This window comes from Tamandua tetradactyla, chromosome 24 (genome assembly GCF_023851605.1).
Source record: "Tamandua tetradactyla isolate mTamTet1 chromosome 24, mTamTet1.pri, whole genome shotgun sequence".
Taxonomy (NCBI): Eukaryota; Metazoa; Chordata; class Mammalia; order Pilosa; family Myrmecophagidae; genus Tamandua; species Tamandua tetradactyla.
In genome coordinates this window covers 8,870,934-8,898,165 of record NC_135350.1, presented here as the reverse complement: position 1 = coordinate 8,898,165, position 27,232 = coordinate 8,870,934, and the positions used below count along the sequence as shown (strand labels likewise).

Below are 27,232 nucleotides of genomic sequence, written 5' to 3'. Positions count from 1 at the left end.
CACAGGAGTATTTGGCATCATAAAGATACAATAAAAATATCTAAATTACAGTTATTGTATTTAATTTGATAGTTACTATTCTTTTTTTGTGTCCTTGCTTCTATACAGTCAGAAATTGTTTGCAGCTAATTTTGTTGATAACACAGAGGAATTTCAATTACTCAGCTCATCTAAATTCATATTTAGGGCATTTAAATAAAAATCACCAAAGCCTGTGTGTCAATGGAGTCGAAAAATAATGGTTGTGATTTAGAAGAAACTTCTTAGAAACAATACTTGTACATATCAAAGTTCATTTCAAATAAAAAAGAACGCAAAATAACCTCAAAACTGCAGCATTTGATACTCAGTTAAGTCACTGTTAGTGAGAACTATTGTTCTAATAATAGTAGTTATTAAATAATGAAAATTTTGGAGGGCAAGGAAAATAATCAGATAATATACCTTTGTACATTTTACTGACAAAAGAGTTAATATGTTTTTGTTTTAAAAACTGAAAAATTTTCTAGTTTTCATCAGAAAGGAAATAAACTTTTTTCCATTTAAGATTTTCATTCATATTTTTAAACAGGCTAAGTATAAACAATTTTTTAATGCCCATATAATTGATTTAACCTGGTTGATTCAATCACATTTTATTTTACTGATAAAATTTGATTTGGGGCAGGCCATGGTGGCTCACCCAGCAGAGTTCTTGCCTGCCATGCTGGAGACCCGGGTTCGATTCCTGGTGCCTGCCCATGTGAAACAAACAAAAAATTGATTTAACTCCATACATTCAAAATTAGATTCAGCTAATCTTTTTTGCTTATTTTAATATTCATCTTAATACCAAGTATACTGTCTAATTTTTCTTTATTTTTAACCTCTTTTTCACTAGAAAAGCATAGTCTGACTAAACATAGTTTGTGGAAGAGGATAGAAATATCACAATAGTGTAAATGATGTGGAATGAATTGTACATTCCTTTTAAGAATTTTCATAATATTTTCATGTTCCAAAATATAATCAAGGTTGTATTTTTTTTGTTTTAAATAAACCTGGTTTTGACTCTTTTTCTGAAGAAAACATATTTTTATTCATAATATGTTAATCTTTTGACTGAAATCTTACGTTGTTTAATCATATTCTATTTTCTGCGATATGCTAAACCAACTCAAGATATATGTTTTTGTATAAACAACAAATCTCATAAATAGTTAAGGTAATTAGCAATTACACTGCCAAGAAATGTAGATGTTTTATTATTTCTTTACATAATTTTTTACCACCTTATTGCACTAATGTTTAAAGTTTTATTAAAGCATTTATTATCTGAATAGTATTACTCATATGTTGGGTATATGAGTAATACAAAATATGTGATTTTCTTCCCTAATGCAGTGACTGCAACATACAGAGTCAAATTGCTTTACTAACTATGATTTTATTTGCATTATAGAGTGGTTTCACCCCTTTGCACATAGCTGCACACTATGGAAATGTCAACGTGGCAACCCTTCTTCTCAACCGAGGAGCTGCTGTGGACTTCACAGCCAGGGTATGGCATCTAAGAGTTCTCATTTAAAATAGCAATAAATGGGTATTTTATTCGAGTGAAAATGAACACTATTGGCTCTCTTAAAGGTTTTGTTTCTTTTTCCTTGCCTATGTCTATGCTAGAGACATTAAATTCCCAATTTTTTTAATACATTAGAAAAAAAAACAGGATAGCATCACGACCCCAATAAGTGAAAAATAAGAATGCTTTACATTCACATGAACACAAGTCATATGCGATAGTTAAAGAAAACTATTAATTCTGACATCTGTATGAACAGTTATATTTAAAGATCATGCCAGAGCTATCATTTATAGGAATCCTGAAAATAAAAAATCCTAATATTCTGTCATCTATTGAATTATGTATAATTATACCTTTCTTTATAAAATAGCCTCTTGGATGAACCAGAATTTTTGAATGAGCGATTTTAAGACAATAAATAAACTGTTAATATGTTAGGGATAAAATCTGCAAGTATTATGTATTACAATGATTATAAGGCACACAATTTAACAAGGACTATTATTTTATGAATCTAGAATTTGCTCATATGAAAAGTCTTTCCAAAATACATAAGAAGATATCACATTGAGTTATATACTTAATGTATATTTTTATTCGAAAGAGTTCAATTACATGTGAAGAATTACAAAACTAAGTATACATCATCCGTTAATGCAATGTTTGAATATTTTAAAAATTGTAACATACATAAAAATCAAGTACATACACTTGCCATTCTACTGTCAGATGATAGCCAATACAATCAATACATAAAATTGGTAGGTATGGTGGTTTTGTCCTTAGAAGTCATCTACACTGAAGCTATCTTGCTTTGTTTTTGAGTTGTTTTTCTTACACAGTTATTCAGAAGATGTTTTAAAGAATCATTTTTTCCCAGTGGTTTTGGAGGTATATTTGTATCTTTTAAGCAAAGGAAACTTGGAGATCCCAGAATCTTTAAGCGCACAGGTGTTCGGGCTAGGGCTCTATCCTAGCCAGAATTTGGTGTTTGTTTCTATTATGCACAAGTGCTCCCTTTGTCTCTTGATTGCAACGTGTATATTCAGTGCATATATCATAGATATTGACTAACTTAGCTATGCAGTTTCATTCCATTTTCATCCTCTAACTGTAGTGTGTTGTGGTTTGTGTGCTTCTTTGTTCCTTAAAAATGAAAGGCATTGAAACGCTAGAAACCTGGTTCCAGTTGCCACCTAGGTTACAACCTCCCCTGTGCCCTTTTACTGTCACCTCCGTCCTGCCCTGTGGTACCCAATCTGCTCTCGTTTGGTCTTTCCATGGTGTAGAATGGAATCACACCTCTGCATGTGGCTTCCAAAAGGGGAAACACAAACATGGTGAAGCTCTTACTGGATCGTGGTGGTCAGATCGATGCCAAAACTAGGGTGAGTGTTTCTGTTCTTTCAATTTCCTACCATTACTATTTCTTTGTATCTTCTTTGCAGTCACCTTACAACACCAGTTCATAAAAATAAGCAAAGCGTTTTCAAGGAAATGGCTTTTTCTAATTTAATTTAAATCTCATACAATATTTAAGGATTGCACATCATAAAGTGAAATTAATTTTGCTCGTCTAAGTGCCTGGAGCAACAGAATGCTAGCCCCTCTGTGAGATAGTTTGTCAAGCCTTGCTTATTGATTTTCTGGGAATAAAGCTCAAAGATCAGACTTACCACGTCTCTGATTTGGGCAGTTATAGTTGTAGATATCAAGGACCCAAACTCATTAGCATGCATTAAGCTATGCAAGTGTGTAGTTTTTATATAAAAGATTTGAAGACGTTGAAAAATTTGTGTTTCTAACGATTCAATTCCCAAATCATTTGCAAATGTTTTTACTATCCTGACCTGAGCAGTTCAACCGCAGTTATGCTTATGGAAAAAAAAAAAGTTCACAGTTATGATGTACCTCATCCATGTCATCTTGGTAATAGGTGGAGCCTTACTCATGAAATTTTTAAAATAATTTTATTAATAAAACAACATACAAACACACAAACATTCTAAACATACAAACATTCCATACATGGTATACAGTCAGTGGCTCACAATATCATCACATAGTTGTGTATTCATTGCCGTGATCATTTTTTTGAAGAAGTAAAAAGAAACAAGAGAAAGTTCATACATACCATACACCTTACTTCTCCATCTCATTGACCACTAGTATTTCCATCTACCCAATTTATTTTAACCTTTATTCCCCTATCATTTATTTTTATCTATATTTTTTACCCATCTGTCCATACCCTAGTTAGAAGGAGCATCAGACACAAGGTTTTCACAATCACACAGTCACGTTGTAAAAGCTACATCATTATACAATTATCTTCAAGAAACATGGCTATTAGACCACAGCTTTACAGTTCAGGTACCTTATTCCAGCCTCTCTATGTAATAAACTAAAAAGGGGATAGCTATATAATGTATAAGAATAACTTCCAGGATAACCTCTCGACTCTGTTTGAAATCTCTCAGCCACTGACACTTTATTTTGCCTCATTTCTCTCTTCCCCATTTTGGTCAAGAAGGTTTTCTCAATCCCTTGATGCCGGGTCCTGTCTCATCCCGGGATTTCTGTTCCACGTTGCCAGGGATATTTACACCCCTGGGAGTCATGCCCCAGAGGGGGAGGGTAGTGAGTTCATTTGTTGTGTCGGCTTAGAGAGAGAGGCCACATTTGAGCAACAAAAGAACTTCTCTGGGGGTGACTGTTAGACCTAATTTTAAGTAGGCTTAGCCTGTCTTTTGCAGGAATGAGTTTCATAGGGGCGAATCCCAAGATCGAGGGCTCGGCCGTTTGATTTGGTTGTCCCCACTGTCTGCGAGAATATTTGAAATTTTCCAAGTGGGGAGGTTGTCATTCATTTAAATTTGCCAAGTAAAATATCATTTTTGTGAATTTTTATTCGCTATCAATAAATAGATAATAAGATAAGCAGTGGGGACGATTGTTAAAAGTACAGACTCAAGCCCAACTGCCTGATTCCAAATCCTGCTTCTTGCACTTACTAGGTATGTAATATTGGCAGCCTCCTGACCTTTTCTGATCTCAGGCTAATAACACCTGTCTCACGGATTATTGTATGAAAATTAAATCTTAGCTATTGTTATTTATCTTTTTCAAAAAGTAGGGTTGGGATGTGCAAGGGTAGTTCAGCGGTAGAATTCTCACCTGTCATGCAGGAGACCCAGGTTCAAATCCCAGTCCATGCACGTCCCAAAAAACAAACAAGCAAAACAAGCAAAAATGAACAAACAAAAATTCAACAAATGGTGCTGCAATAACAGGGTACTCATATGGAAAAGTAATGAAGTGTGACCCCGCCATATAGCATACAAAAAAGAAAAAAAAGAAAGAAAGAGAAACAATTAAAAGTAGGGATGGTAAATTACTTCCTTACTCATAATTTTAGCTGATGTTACTAAAATTACGTGCAGGTATTTGCTTAAATGTATAACTTGTACTTCATTATCAGTTGTCTGGTACAGATTTGGTTAATCACAGACTTCAATAAAGCTTTAAACATTCCTATAAGGTGAAAATTTGAAATAAGAGGTATAAAAATGTTATGCCAGATGGTAGAGAAAATACACTCCTTATAGTATTTTTATCTTCACTTTGTTGAATTCTGGGACTTTATGTTCTCATAGTCAAAGAATGAGGATCAAATCTAGTTCCCCTGCGAATCCTGAGGCTAACAGATGTGTTCACTTAATAAATGTCTTAACTCTGAGCATAAAGAATCTATACTAGTCACAGATTATAAATTCTGAGTTTTAGTACTTTAGGAAACACTGCTTTCTTAATTTCATTTCTCTAAGACATTTGGTCCAGAGTGCATTGTCACATCATTACCTGGAGTGGTTGCTTTGCCTGCCAGTATTTGTTGTGCCGTGTCTCTGCATCAGAATTTATATGGCTTCTACCCTTTGTTTTGTTGGCATGCCTTTTCCTTTGCTGTGATATGAATATGCAGAATTCAGAGCTATTATGCAAAAAATGGTGCATGCTGTGCCTACTTGTTCTTTACATTTAAAGGAAAGCATGTCTGCGCTTCATCCTTTAAGTAATTACTAACATAATCTTTTCCTTTACATTTACCTTTCTGTTTCTTTAGAGAATTTCTAATTGAGAGTACCAATGGAAAGGCAGCATTTTGTAAATGAAAAATAATTTTATCTTTGGTTTCTGTTTTAAGGGTGCACATTGCTTTTATTCCAGTTTTTTTTTTTTGGAGTATTCATTCATTATTGAGGCAGTCAATTTTTTCTTATTAATCTTCACAGTATTTGCTTATTTCCTTGATATGCATGGCCCACATACATTTGCATCTACAATTAAAAAGTCCAGCTCCCAAAAAAGAAAAAGTATTTTCATGAAAAGAGCCCTAAGACCTAAATGAAGAGAAATGGATTTTTGTGCTACTTCTGTCAGTAGCTAATTGTCCTTGAGCAAGTTACCAGTAAAATGTAAGCCATGCTTTCTTCCTTTATGAAGGAAATATGGACCACAGTTCATCTGGTGTAGCCTTCAGATACACAGATAAATTTAATTTAGTGCAAGGAATTGTAAAAAAAAAATTTTTTTTTCTAATTGTGTACATTGTGTGGACATTCTGTTCCTTCATTCAAAAATTCATTCTTTGAACAGACTGTTATTGAGTGGTAGGTCCGGGACTCACAGACATGCAGGTCACCAGCACTCCAGGGCGTATGTCAATAGCATGCTGGTAAATGTTTACTAGGACTATGAAAAAAACAACAACTCTGCTTTGTAGCTTTTGCCTTTGCCTATTACCATGGTATAAATACTTTCTCCAGTCTAATTTCAAGCTATGAACAGAATATCAGTGACTGCAGAACTGGGAAGAATTGTGCACAAATTGGCTCTCATTAGCACATACAGGCAGGCTCGAGCACACTTCAGGATCAGGTGTACTACTGAAAGGTGACACTAAACTGTTCTCTCCCCGTGAGTTAAGGTACTGCCTCGTTCTAAGGAGTAGGATTTTAAAAGCATTGTTAGATTCCTTCACTTCTGACTATAGTAAAAGAGCTATTGCCTTCTCACCAAAGGCACAATCATCTAGGAGGTAAATGCTGATATCAAGGACCGTGGTCTAAAATTGGGAGGCCAACTCTGGAACTATAGTGTGTGATTACTAACAAAGCAAGGTCTTTTCTTTTGTTCTTTAGAAAAATATTTTAAAATAGGAACATGTTATATTTATGTTTGGCTATTCCTTCAGGTAATAATACAAAGCATCTATATAGGAAAATTTTAAAAATAAGGGAGGTCCCAAATTTTCCTAACAATCCAATTAGCCACAACCATTTCATATTTAGTGTGAAATATTTAAATGTCAAGAATCTTCCCATGATCTTCCCATTATTTTTTGCATTGATAAGATTTTCATTATTTAGCAAAAGCAAGATATGCAGAGGCTTTACGATAATTTTTAAAAGTCAAATCTATAGCTTCTTCCCTACTTTCTCCACCATTTTGACAATGGTGTTCTCCTCATTGAGTAGGATCTAGTATGAAAGTTAGAAAGTTAGACAGTTTCACCAGGGCCCTGATTTCTTGGTACCTAAAAAAAAAATTTAGTGTTAAAACATAAATCTCTTAGCTAGTCAAAAGTGATATTATTCTTTCTAATAAATGACTTTATTAAAGTCATTATTATTTTTTATTTTTAAGCTTGTTTATTATTTACATAGGGAGACACCCCATGTAAGGATTGTTGTTATAATATTGAAATACATATTACAGTGCAGGCCATATAAGCGTACAAAAAAAATTAAAGGATGATGAGTAAAGAACAGCTCATCAAAAAAAAAAAAAAAGAATCAACCCTTGCTACTTGGTATTAGATGCACTAATTAAAGAAATAATAATAATGATTGCCAATTATCATATACAGATGATGTTCTAGGCACTCTGCTAAGTGCTCTACAAATATCTTGTTACATCTTCTTAACAACCTCTGAAGTTTCTACTATTTTCTTGATGAGAAAACATGAAGGCCTTCATTTGAGAAATGAGACTATCAAAGGAAAAAATGAGTTTCAGAGAAGTTTTGTAACTTCACCTTAGTAATTAGCAGAGCCTACATTCAAATACAGACAGAATAAATTCCTAAAAGAATGAACTAAACAGAGAGGGTGGAAGGAAAAATAGGGAAAGAAACAATTGCAAGATAACTATCTAGATATCTAGATAACTAGATAAATGGTACCCCTCTCATGTTGACTGATTTTCCCTTTTAGAAATTAAAAGTTTGATCTGAACTGATGGCAGTGGGAAAGGGACTCTGGAGAGGGGAAGAACCAAAACCTTCAAACACAACGTTAAATAAAGCGTGTGTAGGAAGGTCCTCAAATACCAAAACCTTGACTAGAGTGTTTCTGTAAATAACTTGATACTGGACTTTGCAGAAAATATTTAAAATCTCACCAGATTTAGAATTTGGGAAAAATTTTAAATTTGATATCCTAATTCACAAGTCTTTGAAAAAGGCAAATATATTGTATCAATAAATTTAAGATTTAGATGCAATTTAATCGTTATTGTTCCTTGAAGTTCTCTTTGAGCTTTTGAAGTATTTTCTAAAATGATCATTTTATTATTCTGAATGTGTTCAGAGAGCCTTGGTGATTTCAACATGATTGATTACTCAAAGAATGTTTCATGTAGTCCGCAGAAAAAGATACCCTTTCAAAAAATGATTGAAGGCAACATCACTAATCATCTTTCAAACAGGCTGTGAGTTAAATAGGATAAGACAAACCATCTCCATTTTATTTATCATGGAGTAGAGTCAAAGAGAAATTCACCTATGGTGGCTGGTCTGAAATTCACACCCAGGTCTTTATGTCTCCAGAGTCCACACGACCAACAATTGCGAGTGATGCCTCCACTTCTCAAATTCTATGCTGAGGATGCCCCACCCCCAAGTATATGTATGAGAAATCGTGCTATAACTAATTGTCATATAGCATATGCAGTAACTACATGCTTTGTAATGCCACAGATACCACAGGGGAAGGGTTTCAAGATAAAGTGTAATCGTTTTAATTACTTAGCGCATACAGTTTCCTTTTAGCCCCCTCTCTGACAAATTTTAAACATAATTTCCTGGAAAGGCAGTCTTTTCGTCTTGATTCCCAGATATCCCAAACTGCAAGTTCTATTTTGGTTATTTGGTATTTTAATACCAGCTTAGTAGGTTTAGCAAAGCAAGGAGTCATTTTCATCTGAGTCTTGGCAGAGAATATATGGCACATTGAGATTTGCTATTTTGAATAGAGATTGATAAAGGATCTATTTAGAATATTGTGGAAAGACTGTAGGGAAAGTACAGGAGATGGTTCAGTACTCCAGGGGCTCGCTGCCAGTCCTGGCCCTGAAAGGTCAGGAGTAGAAGTTGCCAGAACCTCAAAGCAGAGAACTGTGTGGAGGCTGTTCCAGCAGGAGCCATAACCTTCGATGCAGAGGCACAGCCAGATTTAGCAGACCCTCCAAGAAGTCCCTACCAGTTCTTCCTGATTTCCCAATGGCCAAACCCAACAAGAGCCAGAGGAAAGTGGCCCAGTGATGCAGTCTGTGGAGGACAGTCTGTTGGGACACAGAGCTGAGTAGAGAAGGGTAAGAGTGTGGATTTGGAACGGCAAATGGAAGATAGAAATCTCAGAATGTTAGATCAGGAAGAGATTTTATAATCCAGATAAATGCTTTCTATAATGAGGAAAGCATAACCCAGAGAGATGGTCCTGGAAGCAGAGACACAGAGTACAGACCATTATAATTCTGGATAAATCAGAAGCTTCTGAAATCCTCTCAATTGTTCACCATCCCTTGTTTCCTCTGTTACCCACTTTTTCCACCTCCTTCTCTATGATATTTTGTTTTATCTTTAAGCCTCTAATCACCGGCTAATTTATCTACTCAGGATTTCATTTACTTCTTGTCCATTTTTCCTTACATTTTGCCTTATATTTCCTACCCCCTCTACTTTTTGTCCGTAGTACCCTAAAGAAAAATGAAATACAAAAGACAGACGGCATTTGGGGATTGCTATTGAATCAGAAACTACCCAAAAGTATGAAGGTCAGAAGTTTGATAAATAACATACAATGGGCTGTACTTTTGACACATTTTAAATGCTATTTATTATAAGAAATTTGAGCTATTGAAAATGATGTATTCCTAATGTTAAGAATATGTGCAGAAACCTTTCAAAGATTCTGAGTGAATGTCTCTTCTCTTTTGTGGGCATCAGGAAGAATTTTAACAGAATTTATTGTAGTAGTGACAATTCAGGATAGAACATTTATGGACAAATTCGGTTCATGGAAGAATTTTTAGGTGAAATTGTATTGGGACAGCCACAGTGAAAACAGTATAGTTCAATATCATCTCTGGTAAGGTTCCAAGCAAGTAGGGCTTTAAAGTTCAACAAATCAAAGTTCTCTGCTTTTTCTATCTTCCTGAATATGCAAACAACATATGAGCAGCAGCAAAGTTTCATTCCACTGAGTGAACTTCTTATGTGGGATCTTTCTTGCTCATTCCCTATCTCCCTTTTGTCTTGGCCTTTCTCTATCTCTCTAAGCTCCCCATCTAGGTCTCTATCTGTCCTGTATTTCCTTTTACTCTTCTCCCTCTCTATCACGTTTTAGATAAAACATTTAACTAATTGCGATTGTACTACTCATCTATTGAGTCATCAGGATTGGGTTAAAAAAAAAACCCTCTCTTTGAGGTGGCAGCAGATGCAATTTTGGTAGTTTTTTTTCTTTCTTTTTTTTTTTTAAGCTTGGACCTAATTCTTTAATTCTTTTGGCAGGACGGGTTGACACCACTTCACTGTGCTGCACGAAGTGGGCATGATCAAGTGGTGGAGCTTCTGCTGGAGCGGGGTGCTCCTTTGCTGGCAAGGACTAAAGTGAGTCACTATCAGCAAGGCAGGATCCTAAGCACTCTTTACACGTTGTAATCATCTCTATTCTTCTTGAAATCAGAGCTTCAGTCTAACATTTTCTAGTTACTCAATATTTGTGTAGTAGGGATGTAGAATATAGCATCGTATCCAAATAAACATTCACACTGTTTTAAAATCATTTAAAATTAGCAAATACATATGTATTAATTTGAATAACTACCTGCAAAAATCTTTATTTTAGTAACCTGCCATTCTTGCTGCAGATAGAAATTTGAATTTATCTGTGCTGTAGGTAAATGAGAACAGGAAGTCTAAGGATTACCCTAATACTTACATCTATAAATCTAGATTTTAATGATTCTCTAAAATAGCTATAAAGTACATGTAAAATTATCTTTTTAGAACAATGCTATTAGCAATACAGAATGAAACTTTTAGCTCATTCAATATTTCTTAAGAAATACAAGTGAAAAGAATTGTTTAACAGTGGTACTGGTTGTTTACATTTGGGATTAGTAGAGGTGATATGGAAAGCATGAACTGGGATAAGCCACCTACCAGAAAACCATTATTAATCAAGTATGTTGTTTTCCATGGGACAGTGTGTCCAGCACTTTTTGTCTCATTTCATCAGCAGACTCAACTACGGGGAAACACTTTTCTGTATAAATAAAAGCCATGAGATGAGTTGATTTATTGGTGGCTTTCCATTGCAAAATGTATTACTATCTTGTTCTCCAATATCTAACTTACATTGAATTGTTAATGCAAATGTCTTTATTCAGCATTTCAGATAAGTGCTACTTCTTTCTGTCTCTTTGGATATTACTAGATGATATTATGAAATTAATTGAGAGTAATCACACAGATCTATTTAATGGGATATGCAATCATCCTTGGATCCTTTTTACATTTTCTCCCTGTCCTCCCAGCAGGGCTGGTATTGACTTATGCGATCACTAGGGTAGGCCTAGGAAAGTAAGGCAGCCAACACAAGCAAATATGTTTCAATTTATATTGTATTGTAATTAAATGTTTAACTGAAATCATCATCAGTCTATCTATTTAAAGTATGTGTAGAATGAACTCAGTTTTTAAAGATATGCTCCATAGACCATGAAAGGGTGGCTACAAATTAGAAACACACAAGGTAGAGAGATAAATCATCTGTATTTATAGACATAAATAGATATTTATATCATGCATAAGTGAACTTGCATCTCTAAGCTCCCCTGGCCATCCTGAGTTTGGTTTCTTCTTAGTGCTTATGGTAACACAGGGGATCAAGGAAGTTTGGGTATGTGAGGACAATCTTGGATAGGGTGGCCAGAAATGGCCACTCTGAGAAAGTGAGTTTGAATAATGGCATAAATAAGGTGAGGAAGCTGGTCACATAGATTTGGGGCAAGTGCATTTGAGGCAGAGGGAAAACATGTCTCACAAAATGATAGGAAAAAGGAATCACAGGATTTCAGAGTAAATGGACATAAGATACTCAAAATATCCTTCCCTTCCTGACCCACTCACTTTCTCCTCCTTCATCCCCCACCCCCTCAAATGCAGGCAGTGAGATTCACAGACCTTAGATTTCTATGCATGAACCTGGGATACAAATAATCTAAGCATCAACTATCACTTGTTTGTATAACTAATACTGCCTGAAATGGTGGAATTAGGCTGACTCGACACACATACTATGTATTCAATCATGAAAGACACATTAACTTGTGTTTTCGCCTAAGAATCGCATAATTCTGAAACGAAACGTTCTCTTAGAATCCATCTCCACCAAATATACATTGCTATATCTTAAGATGTCAAATAGAAATTATTTAGTCCCCTGCCGCCCAAAATATAAGAAATCGTAACTGACTTTATCGTGGCTTAGCACTTGAAAGTAATGAACAGAACACCGACTTGGCTTGGCTTTGTTTTGTTGCACAGAACGGGCTGTCGCCACTGCACATGGCGGCGCAGGGGGACCACGTGGAGTGCGTGAAGCACCTGCTGCAGCACAAAGCTCCTGTCGATGACGTCACCCTGGACTACCTGACGGCCCTCCACGTTGCCGCACACTGTGGCCACTATCGTGTAACCAAACTCCTTCTGGACAAGAGAGCCAATCCCAACGCCCGAGCCCTGGTAATTCCGGCCCAGACCACTTTAACTGGCTACAGATCAAGACCGTATAACCCACAATAATGGGCCTATGGTGCAGACAGCTGCCATGCGTGGTTACATGCAGTCAGTCTGGTTAAGTTTGTCACCCCCCTCACGCTGCCTGCCTAATTCCTGTCTTCAGATAGTGCTATTACGTCATGGTGAGTGAGGACAGAGTTCAGAGAACACAGAAGGCGCTTTAGAAGCTAGTGCGTTGCAAACAGATTTGAAACCTCTAGAGTGATAGTAATTTTGAAGGGAAAATAGAAGCTGAAAAAAGTAGGAGTAATTTTGAATGGAAAATAGAAGCTGAAAAAGTAGGAAATTATTTTTAAAATGTATGTAAATCCAGAGAGAGTAAGGTTAAAGGTGTGGAAAGTTGACCATTGTTCATTTCTTTTTGGAAAAAAAAAAGATTTTAAAATGGTGAGTATAGTTGACTTGTGTAAATTCCAAGCTTGTGAAAAGTTTTCTTGGAGATTTTCCTTTTTGACCTGATTGCCCAAACTACAGGAGTAGAAAAGTGATACTTAGCTTCTCACTGCTTCAGTAAGCATTTTATATAAACCACTACAATAATTGCTGAAGACAAAACTGCAAAAGGTGCCCATAGAGCATATTCTGTGTCTCTTAAGGCCTAATACTGAATAATTCTTCCTTGCTTCACTCATATTCTAATGATAATCATTGGAAGTATTAGGCATGTACTAATTTATGCCTTTTATTTCCTAATTCTCAATAAAAGCAAACCCATTTTTTCTATGTGTTTACATGGTTTCTAGCAGTTAAAATTAGTCTTCAGGCACTTAAGGCAAGGCTGGGTCATGATAATAAAAAATAATTTTTATTAGAAATTTTCCACTGTATATAATTTCTGCATAATTATCAGGAGACAAATATAATTTTAGATTATGTACAATTATAGGAGGATATTTATTTTCTCATAAGGAGGAAAATACTCATTTCAATTGGATAATGATCAGTATGGTGATATAGCAATCTAATAACTGGAAATCATTCAAGTGCTGCAGGTACATGTAGCTCTTTATATAATCAGAGAAAATGGCAAATTAATTAATTAGGTTTATAACCACACTGTGAAGAGTAAGAAGTCATTTCCTTAGGTAAGACATCTGCTTTCCTGAGAGCCGCTGTTGTTTAGAAGTATTGACTGATAATCAATCCCTGTTGGGTCAAGCAAAACCATTAACTGGCAAAGTAGATGTAACACAACAAAGGGGTCATTGTTCAAATAAAAAGGGAACTTAAATATAATATATAAGAACTAAACATGGGGCTATTTAACAAAGTTTTAGGTAGTTTTCCTTAATACCTGGACAGTACCCCAGTTTGGAAAGTTAGAAAGTACCTTGAAAACTTTTCCCTCACATTGTTTTGCCTTTAAGATGTATCTCTTCCCAGTAATCCCAGAAATTCTCTATACTTTTCCTGAATATATTCATTAACCTAATAATTTCTGCATAGAGCAAACTGTATCTGATTTGCACATGTTTTGCTCTTTTTTTACACACATATGTTATACAGACTTTTTAATATCTGAAATATAACTTCCAAATATAAAATATTGCCAATTATAAATGATGGGTACTGCTACTCTGCAACATCTCCACCCTAAAGAAAATGGTAGCAAAGCTTTATTAGAGGCAGTTATATTCTTAGATCTTTGAAGTAAGACAGACAGTTCTGATGGTCTGAAGAAATGGCCCTTTGTCAGAAAAACAAACATATGCTCATTTTCTATGTATCTTTCAAGCCATTTCACAACGCAACCAATCAGTATACCTTGGAACTTCTTAGAGCTCCTAAAATATAATTATCGCCTATTTGTTTTTCTTTGAAGAGTAGGTCCATGTTTTTAAATTCCTATCTGTTTTCTTTGTAGCCACTCACACAGAATTATATGCATAGATCCACCACTTACCTGCAAAGTTCAGCACCTACAGGAACACGTCACCACTTCCTTTCTTTCCAGGCCCAACAGGGACAGGGTTGGAGGAATTGGGAGCATTATGCAACCACGTAACATTGTCGCCTGCAATGTGCCAGCATGGAGTTGTGTGAAAATCGTTTCTGCATGTTTTCAACTAACTTGATTGTCTTTTGCACAGAATGGTTTTACTCCACTGCACATTGCCTGCAAGAAAAACCGCATCAAAGTCATGGAACTGCTGGTGAAATATGGGGCTTCAATCCAAGCTATAACAGAGGTAGAAAAATGTTTCAGCTTGTCACGAAGCATTCCTTCTCTTACTCCTTCCTCCCCTTCCTTCCACCCATCTTCTGTCCTCTTCACTCAAGTTGATTTATCGGAAAAAGCCCCAAAGCCCCCACTGGTGCCGAGGAGTAAAGCTGCTGTCGCTTTGTTTCGCAGTCTGGCCTCACACCAATCCACGTGGCTGCCTTCATGGGCCACTTGAACATTGTCCTCCTCCTGCTGCAGAACGGAGCTTCTCCAGATGTCACTAACATTGTGAGTACGGCGTGGTGCAGAATAACCCCAGGAGAACGAGTGCGAGGCAGAGAGTGTGGGTGCGTGCAGGTAGGTGTGTGTGGATGTGATCAGAGTGAGCAGCTGAGCTTTCAGAAGTGCGCCTACGAGAACATACAACTGAAGTAATTTCTAGGCCCTGGATGAGAAGGAATCCGTAGGATAAGCAGTGTGCAAGGAAACAAAAGGGAAGCTATGGAGTAGGAAGGTGGAGGCTTTCTGGGGCACGCATCTCAAATGCATTTGGTAAAATAAGGCACATTTTTAAAGCTTCCCTGAAAGTGAATGGATGACGGGTTCTGATAAACTTTTTTATTTTCAGGGCTCATCCTAGTTGCTCAAATGGATTATATTCCAGATAATTTCAATTAAAACACCAAAACAATTTAGTTAATACCGTAATCAATTCTATCAAAAGATTACACAGAGACAGGTCAAAATCAAGAATTTTTTACTTGATAGCACATTCCCTCTCCTTAATTACATGGATTTTACATTTTTTCTAACCTCACTTTGATTTCTAATTTGGATTTGATTTTGTTTCCTAGAATGGAGACCTCTCAAACAAATTGTTACTCCACTGCAACGTTTTTTTATGTATTCTGGATGAATATTGGTTTCTAGATAACTTTCTGCCAAAATACTAGATATTCCAGAAATCTTCTACCTAATCAAAATGAGCATTTGTACTTCGAATTTCTTTATATTTCTTGAATTCCACCCTTTTAAACTTTGTCTGGCAAATCATCTAGTATAAATCTTCTCCTGGGCAAATTTGTCTTTCGCAAGATGCAGTCATTTATTTGAAGCTTGAAAAGGGCCGCTGCAAGTTATGATTTTTTTAAAAGTATGGAATACAAATAACTCACCCAAAATAAATGTTAGTGCTTGTTATTAAAATTGATCAAAATTTCAAGAACGGTTGATTGATTACTGTTGCTAACTCTTGGCATCTCCTTCCATCCAAACCGTGAAACAATGTCCAATTTCGCTTCTGACTTGCATTCTTTTTCATGCTCTCCTTTCTCTGTACTTTGGACACTGTTTCTGTTGACATTTTTGATGCCTGGGTAGAATCCATTGAGTGAGTAAACTTTTTTATTTCAAATATTATTAAATACATTGGCTTTATATTATTTGACAATTAGAGCTAAAACTATTAAACATTTTAAATATAAAGTCTATGTTTGTAAATTTCCTTGATTTTAGCTTATTGGTCCTAAGATAATAATATTACACCCCATTAAGCATAAGGGTAATTTCACAAACTGCCCACTTGTATTTACTTTCTAGTAACTTCTTAGAACTTTAAAATCAATAAACCTCATCTTTTTTTTTTTTTTTTTAACCCCCTAGGTTAATCTTTTTGGGAAAATTTTTTGCAAAATCACCAGAGTGATCCATATGAAAAAGTTGTGCGATTCTGTGGTCACTCATTTTGCTTCTTAACTGACCAAATCCAAACTTTAGAGGTTTATGACTTTACAACACTCCCCCTCTGCAAAATATGTTGTGTAGGCTCTATGTAGATGTTCATATAAAATCGATAAAAGTTAGTTAAAACAAACAAAATTTGGCATCCTTTCATGTTCTTAAAGCCTCCCAATTGTGACAGTTACTATATGAAATTTTAGTTTCCCACTGCTGGTCATTCTAAAGTTCTTCATTTTGTTTTAGCTTTTCATTTGTCCATGACATACATGCTCTTTCCCCTCAAGCCCCTTAAAAACAAATACTTGAGAGACATTTGATCATATAATCCTCCTTCCAACATTTTCTAATTATTTTTACTTGTTTGTTTTTGTTTTTGTAAGATGTGCCCTTCAGGTAGCAGAGACCACATAGATAGGTGGCCAGATAAAATACCGAACTCCCAGTTAAAGATGAATTTCTGAATAAATAATGTTTTTAATATAAGTATGTCCCAAACAGTATTTGAACATACTTACAGGAAAATCATTATTAGTGTTTTCCTTGAATTCTAGTTTAACTGGTTGTCTTGTATTTTAAGTTGCTGCGTCTGGCAATCCTGCATTTAGAGGAATTTAACTTTCTGTAGTGGTGGAATGCCTGTGAACTTGTGTGTTCTCAGAATATGACACTACAGCTACAGGTCCGAAACTCCTTGCAGGTTGATTAAGAAACCGTGTGGACACTGCTGCTTGCTTGCTGTGTCCGTTGGTCATATCCTGACCCTGTATTACCCCACCTTTGGAGCCTTTGTGTGTTGCCTGAAATCATGTTGCATTTTTGAATGCAATGCTTTCTGTTGTGCTTTGATGCTTTTCGACTTGATGCGGCCAAAGTGGAAGTCGATGTAGCTGTTCAGCAGAACCAGATTCAACAATTGGGAAGAGCGGCATGAAACTTAGTACTGCTTTGAACATGAGCATACCCGTTCTCTTGCCAGTCTTGTTTTTGTCTGAAAAATTCACTCCAAGCGTGAGGTGTACCAATAACTCACTCATGAACAGATATTATTAATGCCAAGCTCCTTTTCCAGAAAGTTTAGAATGCACTTTGAAACCTATGAAGCTGAACTGCTAGTTACCATTCATAATCAAAAGTGTTCATTGACGAAACCATGGGAGTAGAAAGCTGCCATTTGTACACTTATATGAATAAGTATAAATATATAGACTGTCATTTGTTTTCTTATTTATACCTATGCAAAAATAATATAAAAGGTAATATAAAATAGGTAATATAAAAGGATAAAAGCAATTTACAATTAAAATAAGTTATCCAAGAATCATTAAATAAGGATTAAATAAGAGCATTGTTACAAAGTGACACACCCTTGTGTATCTATGTACATATATTTATACACATGACTTTTCTTAGCATTAAAGTCTAATACTTTAGTTAGGTTTTATATCTGACTAATCAATTTCAAATGTTGTGTAAACCATAAAATAAGTTATTTTAGTTATAAAATAAGGGCTTTAGAAATTTGAAGACTAATATTGGAAACATTTTGAGACTTTCAGAACCTCTTATGAATGAAGCATGGGTTATGAAATGCATAGGTTAAGATCATCATTGTGTAGGAACCCCTCATTCCTCCTTGATTTAACACTTTGTAAGGAAATTTATTCTTACCTTAATTTCTACCAAGATGAGTAAAATTACCTTATTTCTCTGAGACCTAGAAATAAGGTAAAGATTCAAATTTTATTTATTTATTATTAAAAAAAAATATTTGGAAGCTCTAAGCCTCATCTGTTTAGAGACAAGTGATATAGAAAACAAGTTAGAAGTCATGGCAGTCCAAAGAGGAAAAATCTAACCATACTTGAGAATATCCTGAGTCTGAAGATAAAAATTGTTATTCTTATCAAATGTCATTTTTCAAATCAATGTACTGGTACTCTAGATTCATTTACTTCTTAGAAGTCAAAATATGCCATCAGAAATTAAGGCCATTAGAGGATAAATGAGTCATCAACAAAGAAGAGAAAATTAGGGTAGCTATCCAACTGAATGCTTTCAAAATCAAATCATTTGAAATGAATTTCTCATAATTTTATGAGGAATGGCTCTGTGAATACAGGGAAAAAATAACTGTGAGGTGTGTACCAAATTAAAGTTCACCTTAAACCTAAATTTAAGGGTTTTTGTTTTGCAAGGACCCCGGAGAAATTCACAGGAATTTGTCAGAAATATTTAAATCACTACAACCAACTTGAAAATCAATTTGGGTTGTTTGGAATGGTTTGCTTTACTTGGTTGAGATCTGCCTTATTTTCTAGAATAGCTGCGGTAAATAATTCTGCAATAATTGTATGCCGATAGCCTATTCTTTTATAACTGTCAAATTATTTGAATGAAAGAAATTCTGGCTTCTTCAGAACTTGACATGGTGTTAAAATTTGCTGATTAAAAAAACAACTCTCTTTGTGGCAGTTATTAACAGTCCTCCTAATGAGAAAATTCTCTTACATCTAATCCTTGTTCTTCCTGCTGCAGCTTAAGCTACTGTTTCCTGAAAAGTGTGTCATACCTTGATGCAGCGCGAAGACACCTGCAGAGTGCTGTGATGCCCAGTGCTGCTGCCTTAGTGGGTGTGGCTGTTAACTGTCGCGTCACTCATCTCCCAATCTCCCAGATCCCTGACTATAATTAAGCATGCTCGTTAATATCAATAGGGAACTTCCTGGGCATATCAAATTTCTTGTATGAATAGTTGTACTCTAGTCTCATAACAGAAAGAAAAAGCAGATTGAGAATAGCAGTTTATTTCAGAAATAAATTTTAATTTGGAAAAACAATGGCGCATATGGTACAACTGATGTGAATTTTTGCAATGTGTTGACTTGGCATTCAGCCTGTAGAGTTTTTTCATGAAAATGGGATCAAGGTGTGACGCACAGTTAAGTATGACAATGACAGACTTTAGGCCTATGGGATAAAAGATAACTTCAATACCAAAAACAATATAAATTCTGCTAGGTTGCTTGTAAAGTTAAACCTCAGAGCATCTTGGGTGTTTGGGTAAGTTTCACTGGTTTGTCATGGATTGAAAGAAATAAGATCAGTAAACATTTGTTTTATCCTTGATGATATGTCAACGGTCCAAAGCTATATTTTTCTAGACTAAATAATTATGCTTTTTCATATAGATTTCTTAATTCCTTGGATATATGGCTGAAGTTCACAAAAAGGACAACTTTGATCTTTACCACCCAGAGCAGTTCATTGATTTATAATTCAACAATCTTTGTTTCCCGGCAGCGTGGGGAGACTGCGCTGCACATGGCGGCCCGGGCGGGGCAGGTGGAAGTTGTCCGATGCCTTCTGAGAAACGGTGCCCTTGTCGATGCCAGAGCCAGGGTAGGTGCTGGCGCTCCCAGTTCTCTTCCACTCTACCGCTTGATTCCCGTCTTTAAGAGAGGGTGTTATCCGTCATTTCCTTGATTTGGAGATGCTGAGGATTAATGAGTGAAAGTATGAATTCAGTGAAAGATTTCCAGGTAGAAAAAGAAACATTACAGTAAATGCACACAATGAAAAATGCACCCAATTTCAGAAATATTGGCATTTGAAAAAATGTGCAATTTATCATCCAGGAAACAAAGCGTTGACTTACATTTTAATATTTTTAATGTATGAAAGCCCTGTTACATATACCACTTAATCTTTGTGAGTTTTAAAATTTCACCAATACTATATAAATGCTATACCTATTAAAATTAACTTTTTTCCACCAAAGCTAATCAGATTGTCACAAACATTCCTTACTAGTTACTTAAAAGCAAAATATATTCAAAATGTCAATCTTTTCCCTCATCTATTTCACTTTACTTCTTTGTTATTCTGATTTAACTTATTTGGGCATTTCTGCATTTCTACTATTCAAAAATAGAAAGGTTTTGGCACTAGAAATTTGATCAGACTCATCCTGTTTCTTATCACTTCTAACTTCCACCAGACTTAAGTTTCCTTCTTGATGTTTTTTAAAATTTCACTTCTGAATTTCATTTCTCACCTTTTCCTTTGCACTGAATATCCCAGATATATATATATCTGTATCTATAGATATCTGTAGATATAGATATATATATATATGTATTGTATCTTCAATTTCCTTTTCCACATTGTTCCTTTGACTTTTATACTAGTATCTTTGGAATTCCCATGGCATGTTTAAATAATTTTCGTCTTCAATATTTGATATACCAAAGGTATAATTCACTTCAGTATGAGTCATATAATCACAATTCCATTTTAGAAATAATGTTGCACTGAATTGGAAACATCTGGTTGAAATCCTACTAATTGTTAGTGATTTGAGCAAGTCATTTCACTTCATAGGGTACAGAGACCTCAAAACTTCTCTAGACTTCCTTAACATTCTCTGACTTTGTGAAATATATAAGCATTTTCTTATAGCAAGTCCCACAGACCTTCCTGCAAAATCCATGATGCATGGGCAGCCTTACATTATTCATCATTTTAGGTTTTATCTTTCATCCATTATACAAGTAGTGGCTTATCAATAATAATTTATGCTCCTTTTCATTTAGAGTTTTCCTTATTCAAACCGCTTCACTAACCTCCCCTGCCTTGGCATGTTTCTTCTTTTCTTTTAAGGCTGCCTGGCACTCAGCTGCTTTTTAAACATTAATATGGTCAACCAATAGTCTCTGAGCATCATGAGCATCACTGTTTTTACCAGAATAGTGATTATGTCCCTGCACATATATTTTTGTCATCCATATTTAATAATAAAGGGATTTCCTCTTACTCTCTCTTAAAATATAACCTCTTAATGTTTTATTTCTGTTCAAATTTTAATTGGTTCTCTTACTAATAGAAATTTGCTAATCTTTCATGAATCTCTGACATTTTTTCTAAATTTATTTAACATATTATTATAACCTAATATCTTTTTTTGGATACCTTTTGAAACCCCTACCTCAAAAATGCCACTAGCTACAGATTCTTTCCTTTGAAATACTACATCTATTTAGTTATTTGTTCATTTACTTATTTTATACCCAGATTCTATCAATTCTTTTGTTTTAGTTCTCTTTTATAACTACGTTTAGTCTCGTGGTCTACATGTATAAATAAACATCTATTAATTTTTTATTCTTCCTCATTTAGATATTGAATTTGATCTGCAATTCTTTTAGTTTTTTCCAGCTCTACTAGTTATTCTTGATCTTGTCCAAATCTCTTTCCTACAGTATCCTTCCAGTTGTGGATAGAGAAAATACTTTATAAATGAACAGTGCTCCCCGAAAGTCCATATACATAAAAAATCCCCTGAGAATCCTGTTCAAATGCTCATTGTGATACTGGGGTGGGGCCTGATTTCCATTTCTAACAAAGCTCCCAGGAAATACTGATACCCCTGGAATTGTGCTTGGAGCTATAAGGAGCAGGGGTATTTCCTTTTCATCTGTTCTACTTTAAATTATACCATCAGCTTGAGTTTGTGGTTTTTATTTAACCCTTTAATATTTCCCTAAAACTCGGAATTGTTTAACATTTGTACAGTGCTTTTTCACATATGTTGTCTAATTCCACACTCAGAACAATCCTGTGTTGTAGGTTGGACATTACGGCATTGTGGTTTAGGGTTCTAAAATTCAGCATTATGCTGATCTGCTTGAGCTCACAGGGTTAGAAAGGATAAGAGAAAAGATTCCAAATCTGATACTCTTTCTACCGCTCAATACTCTCAAATTGAATATTATGTTCCTTCTCTTGTATATCTGCTGCTTAAGAGATGTGTGCTGGCTTCTTCAACAGTAGATCTCTGCATAAGAATAGTTTCAGTTGCTAAAACAGAAACCCATTTAAACTAGCTTAGGCCAAAAAAAGTTGAGGAGGGGAAATTACTGCCTTACAGTACTGAAAAGTCCAAAGATGAAACTTCTGACTTCAGGCAAGACTGAATCTAAGGAAACAAATACTTTTGTAGGTTTCTCCTCATTTTTCTTCTCCTTTTCCTCTTTCTCCACCTCTCCTTTTTCTCCTCCTCCTATAATTCTTTCTGTCTCTACTTGCTCTTCTCTGCTAACATCATCTTCCATTTTGGATACGAAGAGAATCCTTCTCTCCATTCATACAAAACACTGTGGAAAGGGATTCCAATTGGGCATATTCCCTCCCTAAGTTGATCCCTAGTCTGGGGATATGGATCAGGTCTTTCTCCCAAGACAGTTAATGTGGCCATGGGAGGTGAGATAAGATAATTGAAACCCTTCTAGAACCACATGGAGTTGTTCTCCCAAAGAAGGAGCATGCTATTCCCAGAAGAAAACTGTAGCGGGCACTGGGCAGAAAAATCAACACATACCTTCTCTGTTTTGCCTCTTGGTTTCCAGTACACATACCTACATACATGCAATCCAGAACATCCTCTCTCTTAGCAGTCCTGTTGCTCTCTAATTCACACTCTCCTAAATGGAAGATAGTTTAAAATGGCATCAGTTACTACCTTGATCTCCGAGATCCAGATCTTTGGGTAGTCTGTAGTCTTCTCAATCGGGTTTAGAAATAACAATTTACGGTCATAAAAACATGAGGCAAAACCATATTTTTGTCTACTCTTAATATACAATGAAAGAAAAATCATTTAATCTTAACATTACCTCTCACTTGAAAAGTAGAAGCCACATACTCTAGTCTCCATTCAAGAATCTGAAATATATCCTGCAGGGCTGCAGTGCCCTGATGTCAGGAAGGTCCTTCCTTGCCTAGTGTCTTCCATGGACGTAACCGAAAGGGAGCCAGGAATTGCTCTTCTGGGAGCTCTCTTGCTTAAGTGCCACATTGTGTGACACAATGATGGGGACCTGCTCTTGATTCTACAGACTGAACAATCACAGAGCCCCTGACCTTAAACTTACTTAAAACTTTAGTTAAATGCCAGTAGATTCATTCCTGGGAACTCTGTTAGCTAATTATTGATAGCAGACATTTTGTCAAGTCTTCAATCCTTGTGCCAGCCATTAATATTTGTCTCTTGCTAAAAGATGTAGCTCAACAAGTCTGCACAATTTGCTTGTCTTGGAGCAAAATAAAGCATTAGGCCAGAGTAATAAAGCAGAGCTCACCTACTTCCTGGGCCAGGCTGTATCGCAGTCAATGAGGCTTTATGATAACGGAATTGTTGCTTTTGAAATTTGGAAGAAGTCTGGGGAATCAAGCCTCTCTCTTTCTCTAACTCTCCCTATGAGTCTTGTTTTTGCACTTTCCCAATTCTTTGCCTTGGCTTTAATTACCTCTTGGGGCAACAAAGTCAACTTTTGCAATTCAACCTGGAACTGATTGCTCGAAACTCAAAGGGTCTATGGTCCTGGTTACAGGTTGAAAGGACTTTCTTAGCAAAATGTATATGTTCTCACTCTTCTGTTTGCAAAAACTACTTTACCAAAAGTTTAGGGAAGTGGGCAAGACATATCATTGCTTAACTTTAATTTTTCAACAAGTACCTTGTATTCTCTGATCTGAGAGCCAAGATGTAATAATAGACAGTTTACTCGGGTACTTAGCTAATACCTGGACCATCCTGGAGAAATCATTTAGTTCTTCTTACTCTCTTTAACTGGAAAATGGGGTAAAAACACATTTTATGCTTTCCTTTCAGGCCTATTATAAGGATCTTTTTTTTTTTTTACATGGGCAGGCATCAGGAATCGAACCTGGGTCCTTGGGCATAACAGGCAAGCACTCTTACCTGCTGAGCCACCGTGGCCCGCCCTATTATAAAGATCTTGTATGTATGTTCATACATACAAGAATTTTGTAAATTGTACATTTCATCAAACTCTAATAGTATTGATAAATTAATTATATTAGTGGTAGTATTTATAATTTACTTCTAATCACCCTGGAATTCATACAATGTTATCCCATTACTACTTAGAACTCACTCTTAATACTGTTTCTTCTCATAACTTTGGGACACTGCATTTATTTGAACAAATCCTCTGTGCTCTATTATATCTTTTCTCCATTCTTTTAGCCTTGGAAACTGTCCCAGATTTTCTTCCTCACTTTTATTTTGACATGCCCTTTGGCAAATTGAAAAGATATACCTCTTTTCATCACTAGGTTAGCCACAATTTCTTTTTCTAACAAGACACAGTGTTTGGCCTGGTTTTCTAACACTGAAGACGTTTCTCCTGACTACATGTTAGTAGAATATCATCTACCACATATTTTTCTTGAGCCTCATCAAACATGCCTGTCCTGTCACTTTTATCTGCTGTATCTTTCCTCTGTTTTTACATGAAAAGCACATTGCAAATAGCTAACCCAATTTGTTTCTTGCCAGAATTCTATTTCACTCTTAAAGTCATTGATGCAAGTCTCAGACTCATCTGCAACATTTACTGGAATGTCATTTTAAATCAGATTATGTATCTTCTTTATCTATAATTCTCTCCTTGAAGAAAATGACCTGCATTTCTACTCTTATCTTGCTGAAGCTGGGAGTAAGGACTGAGTTTTTCTCTTGGTACACTTTCCCAGAACAAATCCTGTTTCTTAGTGAAAGCTTTTGGACAAAAATCTAGGTTTTAGGCCTTCTGGGCCAGATTTATTTTTTATTCAAAACCATGAATTGGTTTATATTTAAACATAAATGAGAGCTGAAGCCTTAGTGAGTGGCAACCTTATTTGGGTACCCAGAAAACAAGAACCAAGCTCACAGAAGTACATTTTTTTGTATGCCATATGGTGGGGGTCACATTTCTTTATTTTTCCATGTGACTATCCCCTTATTTCAGTATCATTTGTCGAATTTTCTGGTTTGGTTGGTTTCTCGTTTATATGTTTGCTTGTTTGTTTGGGAAGTGCATGGACCGGGAATTGAACCCGTGTCTCCTCTATGGCAGGCGAGAATTCTACCCATGCACCCCCAGAAGTATGTATATTTAAAATATCTAAAGGAGATTTTATGACCAATCATGCTACCTCTATACTAAAATGTCAAATAAGCCATGGTCAGAGTAATGATAATTTCCTTTTGGGTAGAGATTCTTAGAGGTTCCTAGGAGATGTCATGAAATGTTCAAGTGAAGTATCTTATCAGTGAAGTTTGGTCTGTCCCAGAACTAACTTTTCACTTGACTTGAGTTGTAGGAGGAACAGACACCTTTGCATATTGCCTCCCGCCTGGGTAAGACAGAAATTGTCCAGCTGCTTCTACAACATATGGCTCATCCCGATGCAGCCACTACAAATGGGTACACACCACTGCACATCTCTGCCAGGGAAGGCCAGGTCGATGTGGCTTCAGTCCTCTTGGAAGCAGGAGCAGCCCACTCCTTAGCTACTAAGGTAAGTGGAATGGTTTCACGGCAGTGCAGACTAATGCCGAGCCAGCTCCCTGCTGCTCCACCACACGTAGTCTCAGGGAGGTAGGTGTCCAGTAGGCCTCTGACTAAATGATCAGAGGCGACTGTGGGATGCCATATAGCATCTTCAATAAGAGTACTAAATTCCATTCTACTAATTAATAAATACCTCTGTTGTTTCTAGTCCAATTTTCTAGTACTTTAAGTAAAACAAATTTCCATAAAACAAAGGCTACTTTCTCATCCTTTCCCATTATATAATCTATAATGCATCCCATGAGGAAAAAAAATAAGGTTCTCAAATACACTGAATTGATTTTGCTGGCAAGGAAGACAATGTTGTGCTGTATCATCAAAACTATTTTTACTGAAAGTCCTACCTAGAAGTTCACTTTAGTTAAACTTGCATTTTCTCAACCCTAGCATCAGTCAGCACCTATTTGGCATTCTCATTCCTGTCTTGAGTTCTAATTTTGACTCTACCAGCTGCACTTTTTACAGTGTCTAAGCAGAGCTAGTCTGGACAATAACACTATATTAGTTATTGCTGTCACGTAACAAAGAATATACAACAACCTGAAGTTTACTTATGTGCAAAATTTCAAGATAAGGCAGAGTAATTCTTTTCTATTTAGAAATCATTAACTCAAGGGTACTCAGAATGAAAAATGAACACTGAGCCAACTGGAGCAGAAGAATTTGGGCTTATTCAGAAGAAAAGGAAAATGAGCCACGTTCAAGCCTGTAAGAAGTTAATTTGTTGCAGGGCTTTCGGTATATCTTCATTCCCAAAAATACAACAGTGATTTGGAATAATAATAACGTGATTCTACACATAATAATAATAACACAAAATAACACATTACAAATAGGCATAAATACTGCATCTAGGGGAGAAGGAAGTTTGAAAGTATTAACTAAGCTAATGTTTCAAATTCACTGCTATGGCTTATCTGGTTCCCTACAGCTGTGAAAAAAAGTTTCAGTAAGAAAATGGATGAGTATTCAAATTCTGAGAATCTGAAGTTTAAGAGATTTTTTCTGGACGTGGAAACTAAACAACAAAAATATAATAAGAGCAACCTAACAGAGACCAGGTCTGCCTCATCAAATTGAGGTGATAAATAAATGAAATTCATATGAAAACACAAAAACAGAATAAAACATGGTGCTTCGTCTTCCAAAGATTTTTAGGATTTAAAATGTACCTAAAACCTTAGTATATTAGTGCA

At 35.7% G+C, this 27,232-nt stretch overlaps 1 protein-coding gene and 1 long non-coding RNA gene across 26 annotated transcripts in view; one reads left to right on the top strand and one right to left on the bottom strand.

The window, feature by feature from the left end:
- ANK2 (ankyrin 2) overlaps positions 1–27,232 on the top strand; it is a 767,321-nt gene that overhangs the window by 642,255 nt on the left and 97,834 nt on the right. For 21 of the 25 annotated variants that reach the window (XM_077142481.1, XM_077142485.1, XM_077142502.1 and 18 more), the window contains 8 exons: positions 1,442–1,540; positions 2,854–2,952; positions 10,419–10,517; positions 12,459–12,656; positions 14,804–14,902; positions 15,067–15,165; positions 19,918–20,016; positions 25,786–25,983. In XM_077142481.1, the coding sequence (XP_076998596.1) occupies positions 1,442–1,540; positions 2,854–2,952; positions 10,419–10,517; positions 12,459–12,656; positions 14,804–14,902; positions 15,067–15,165; positions 19,918–20,016; positions 25,786–25,983 (990 nt within the window). The remainder of the gene's footprint in view (positions 1–1,441; positions 1,541–2,853; positions 2,953–10,418; positions 10,518–12,458; positions 12,657–14,803; positions 14,903–15,066; positions 15,166–19,917; positions 20,017–25,785; positions 25,984–27,232) is intronic. The other 4 variants (XM_077142492.1, XM_077142501.1, XM_077142497.1 and 1 more) reach the window with 1 other exon arrangement.
- LOC143668020 (uncharacterized) lies at positions 660–12,516 on the bottom strand. Its single transcript, XR_013168246.1, has 3 exons — positions 12,388–12,516; positions 11,073–11,175; positions 660–734 (listed from the first exon to the last, which is right to left on the bottom strand). It is a non-coding gene; the product is annotated as an uncharacterized LOC143668020 (long non-coding RNA).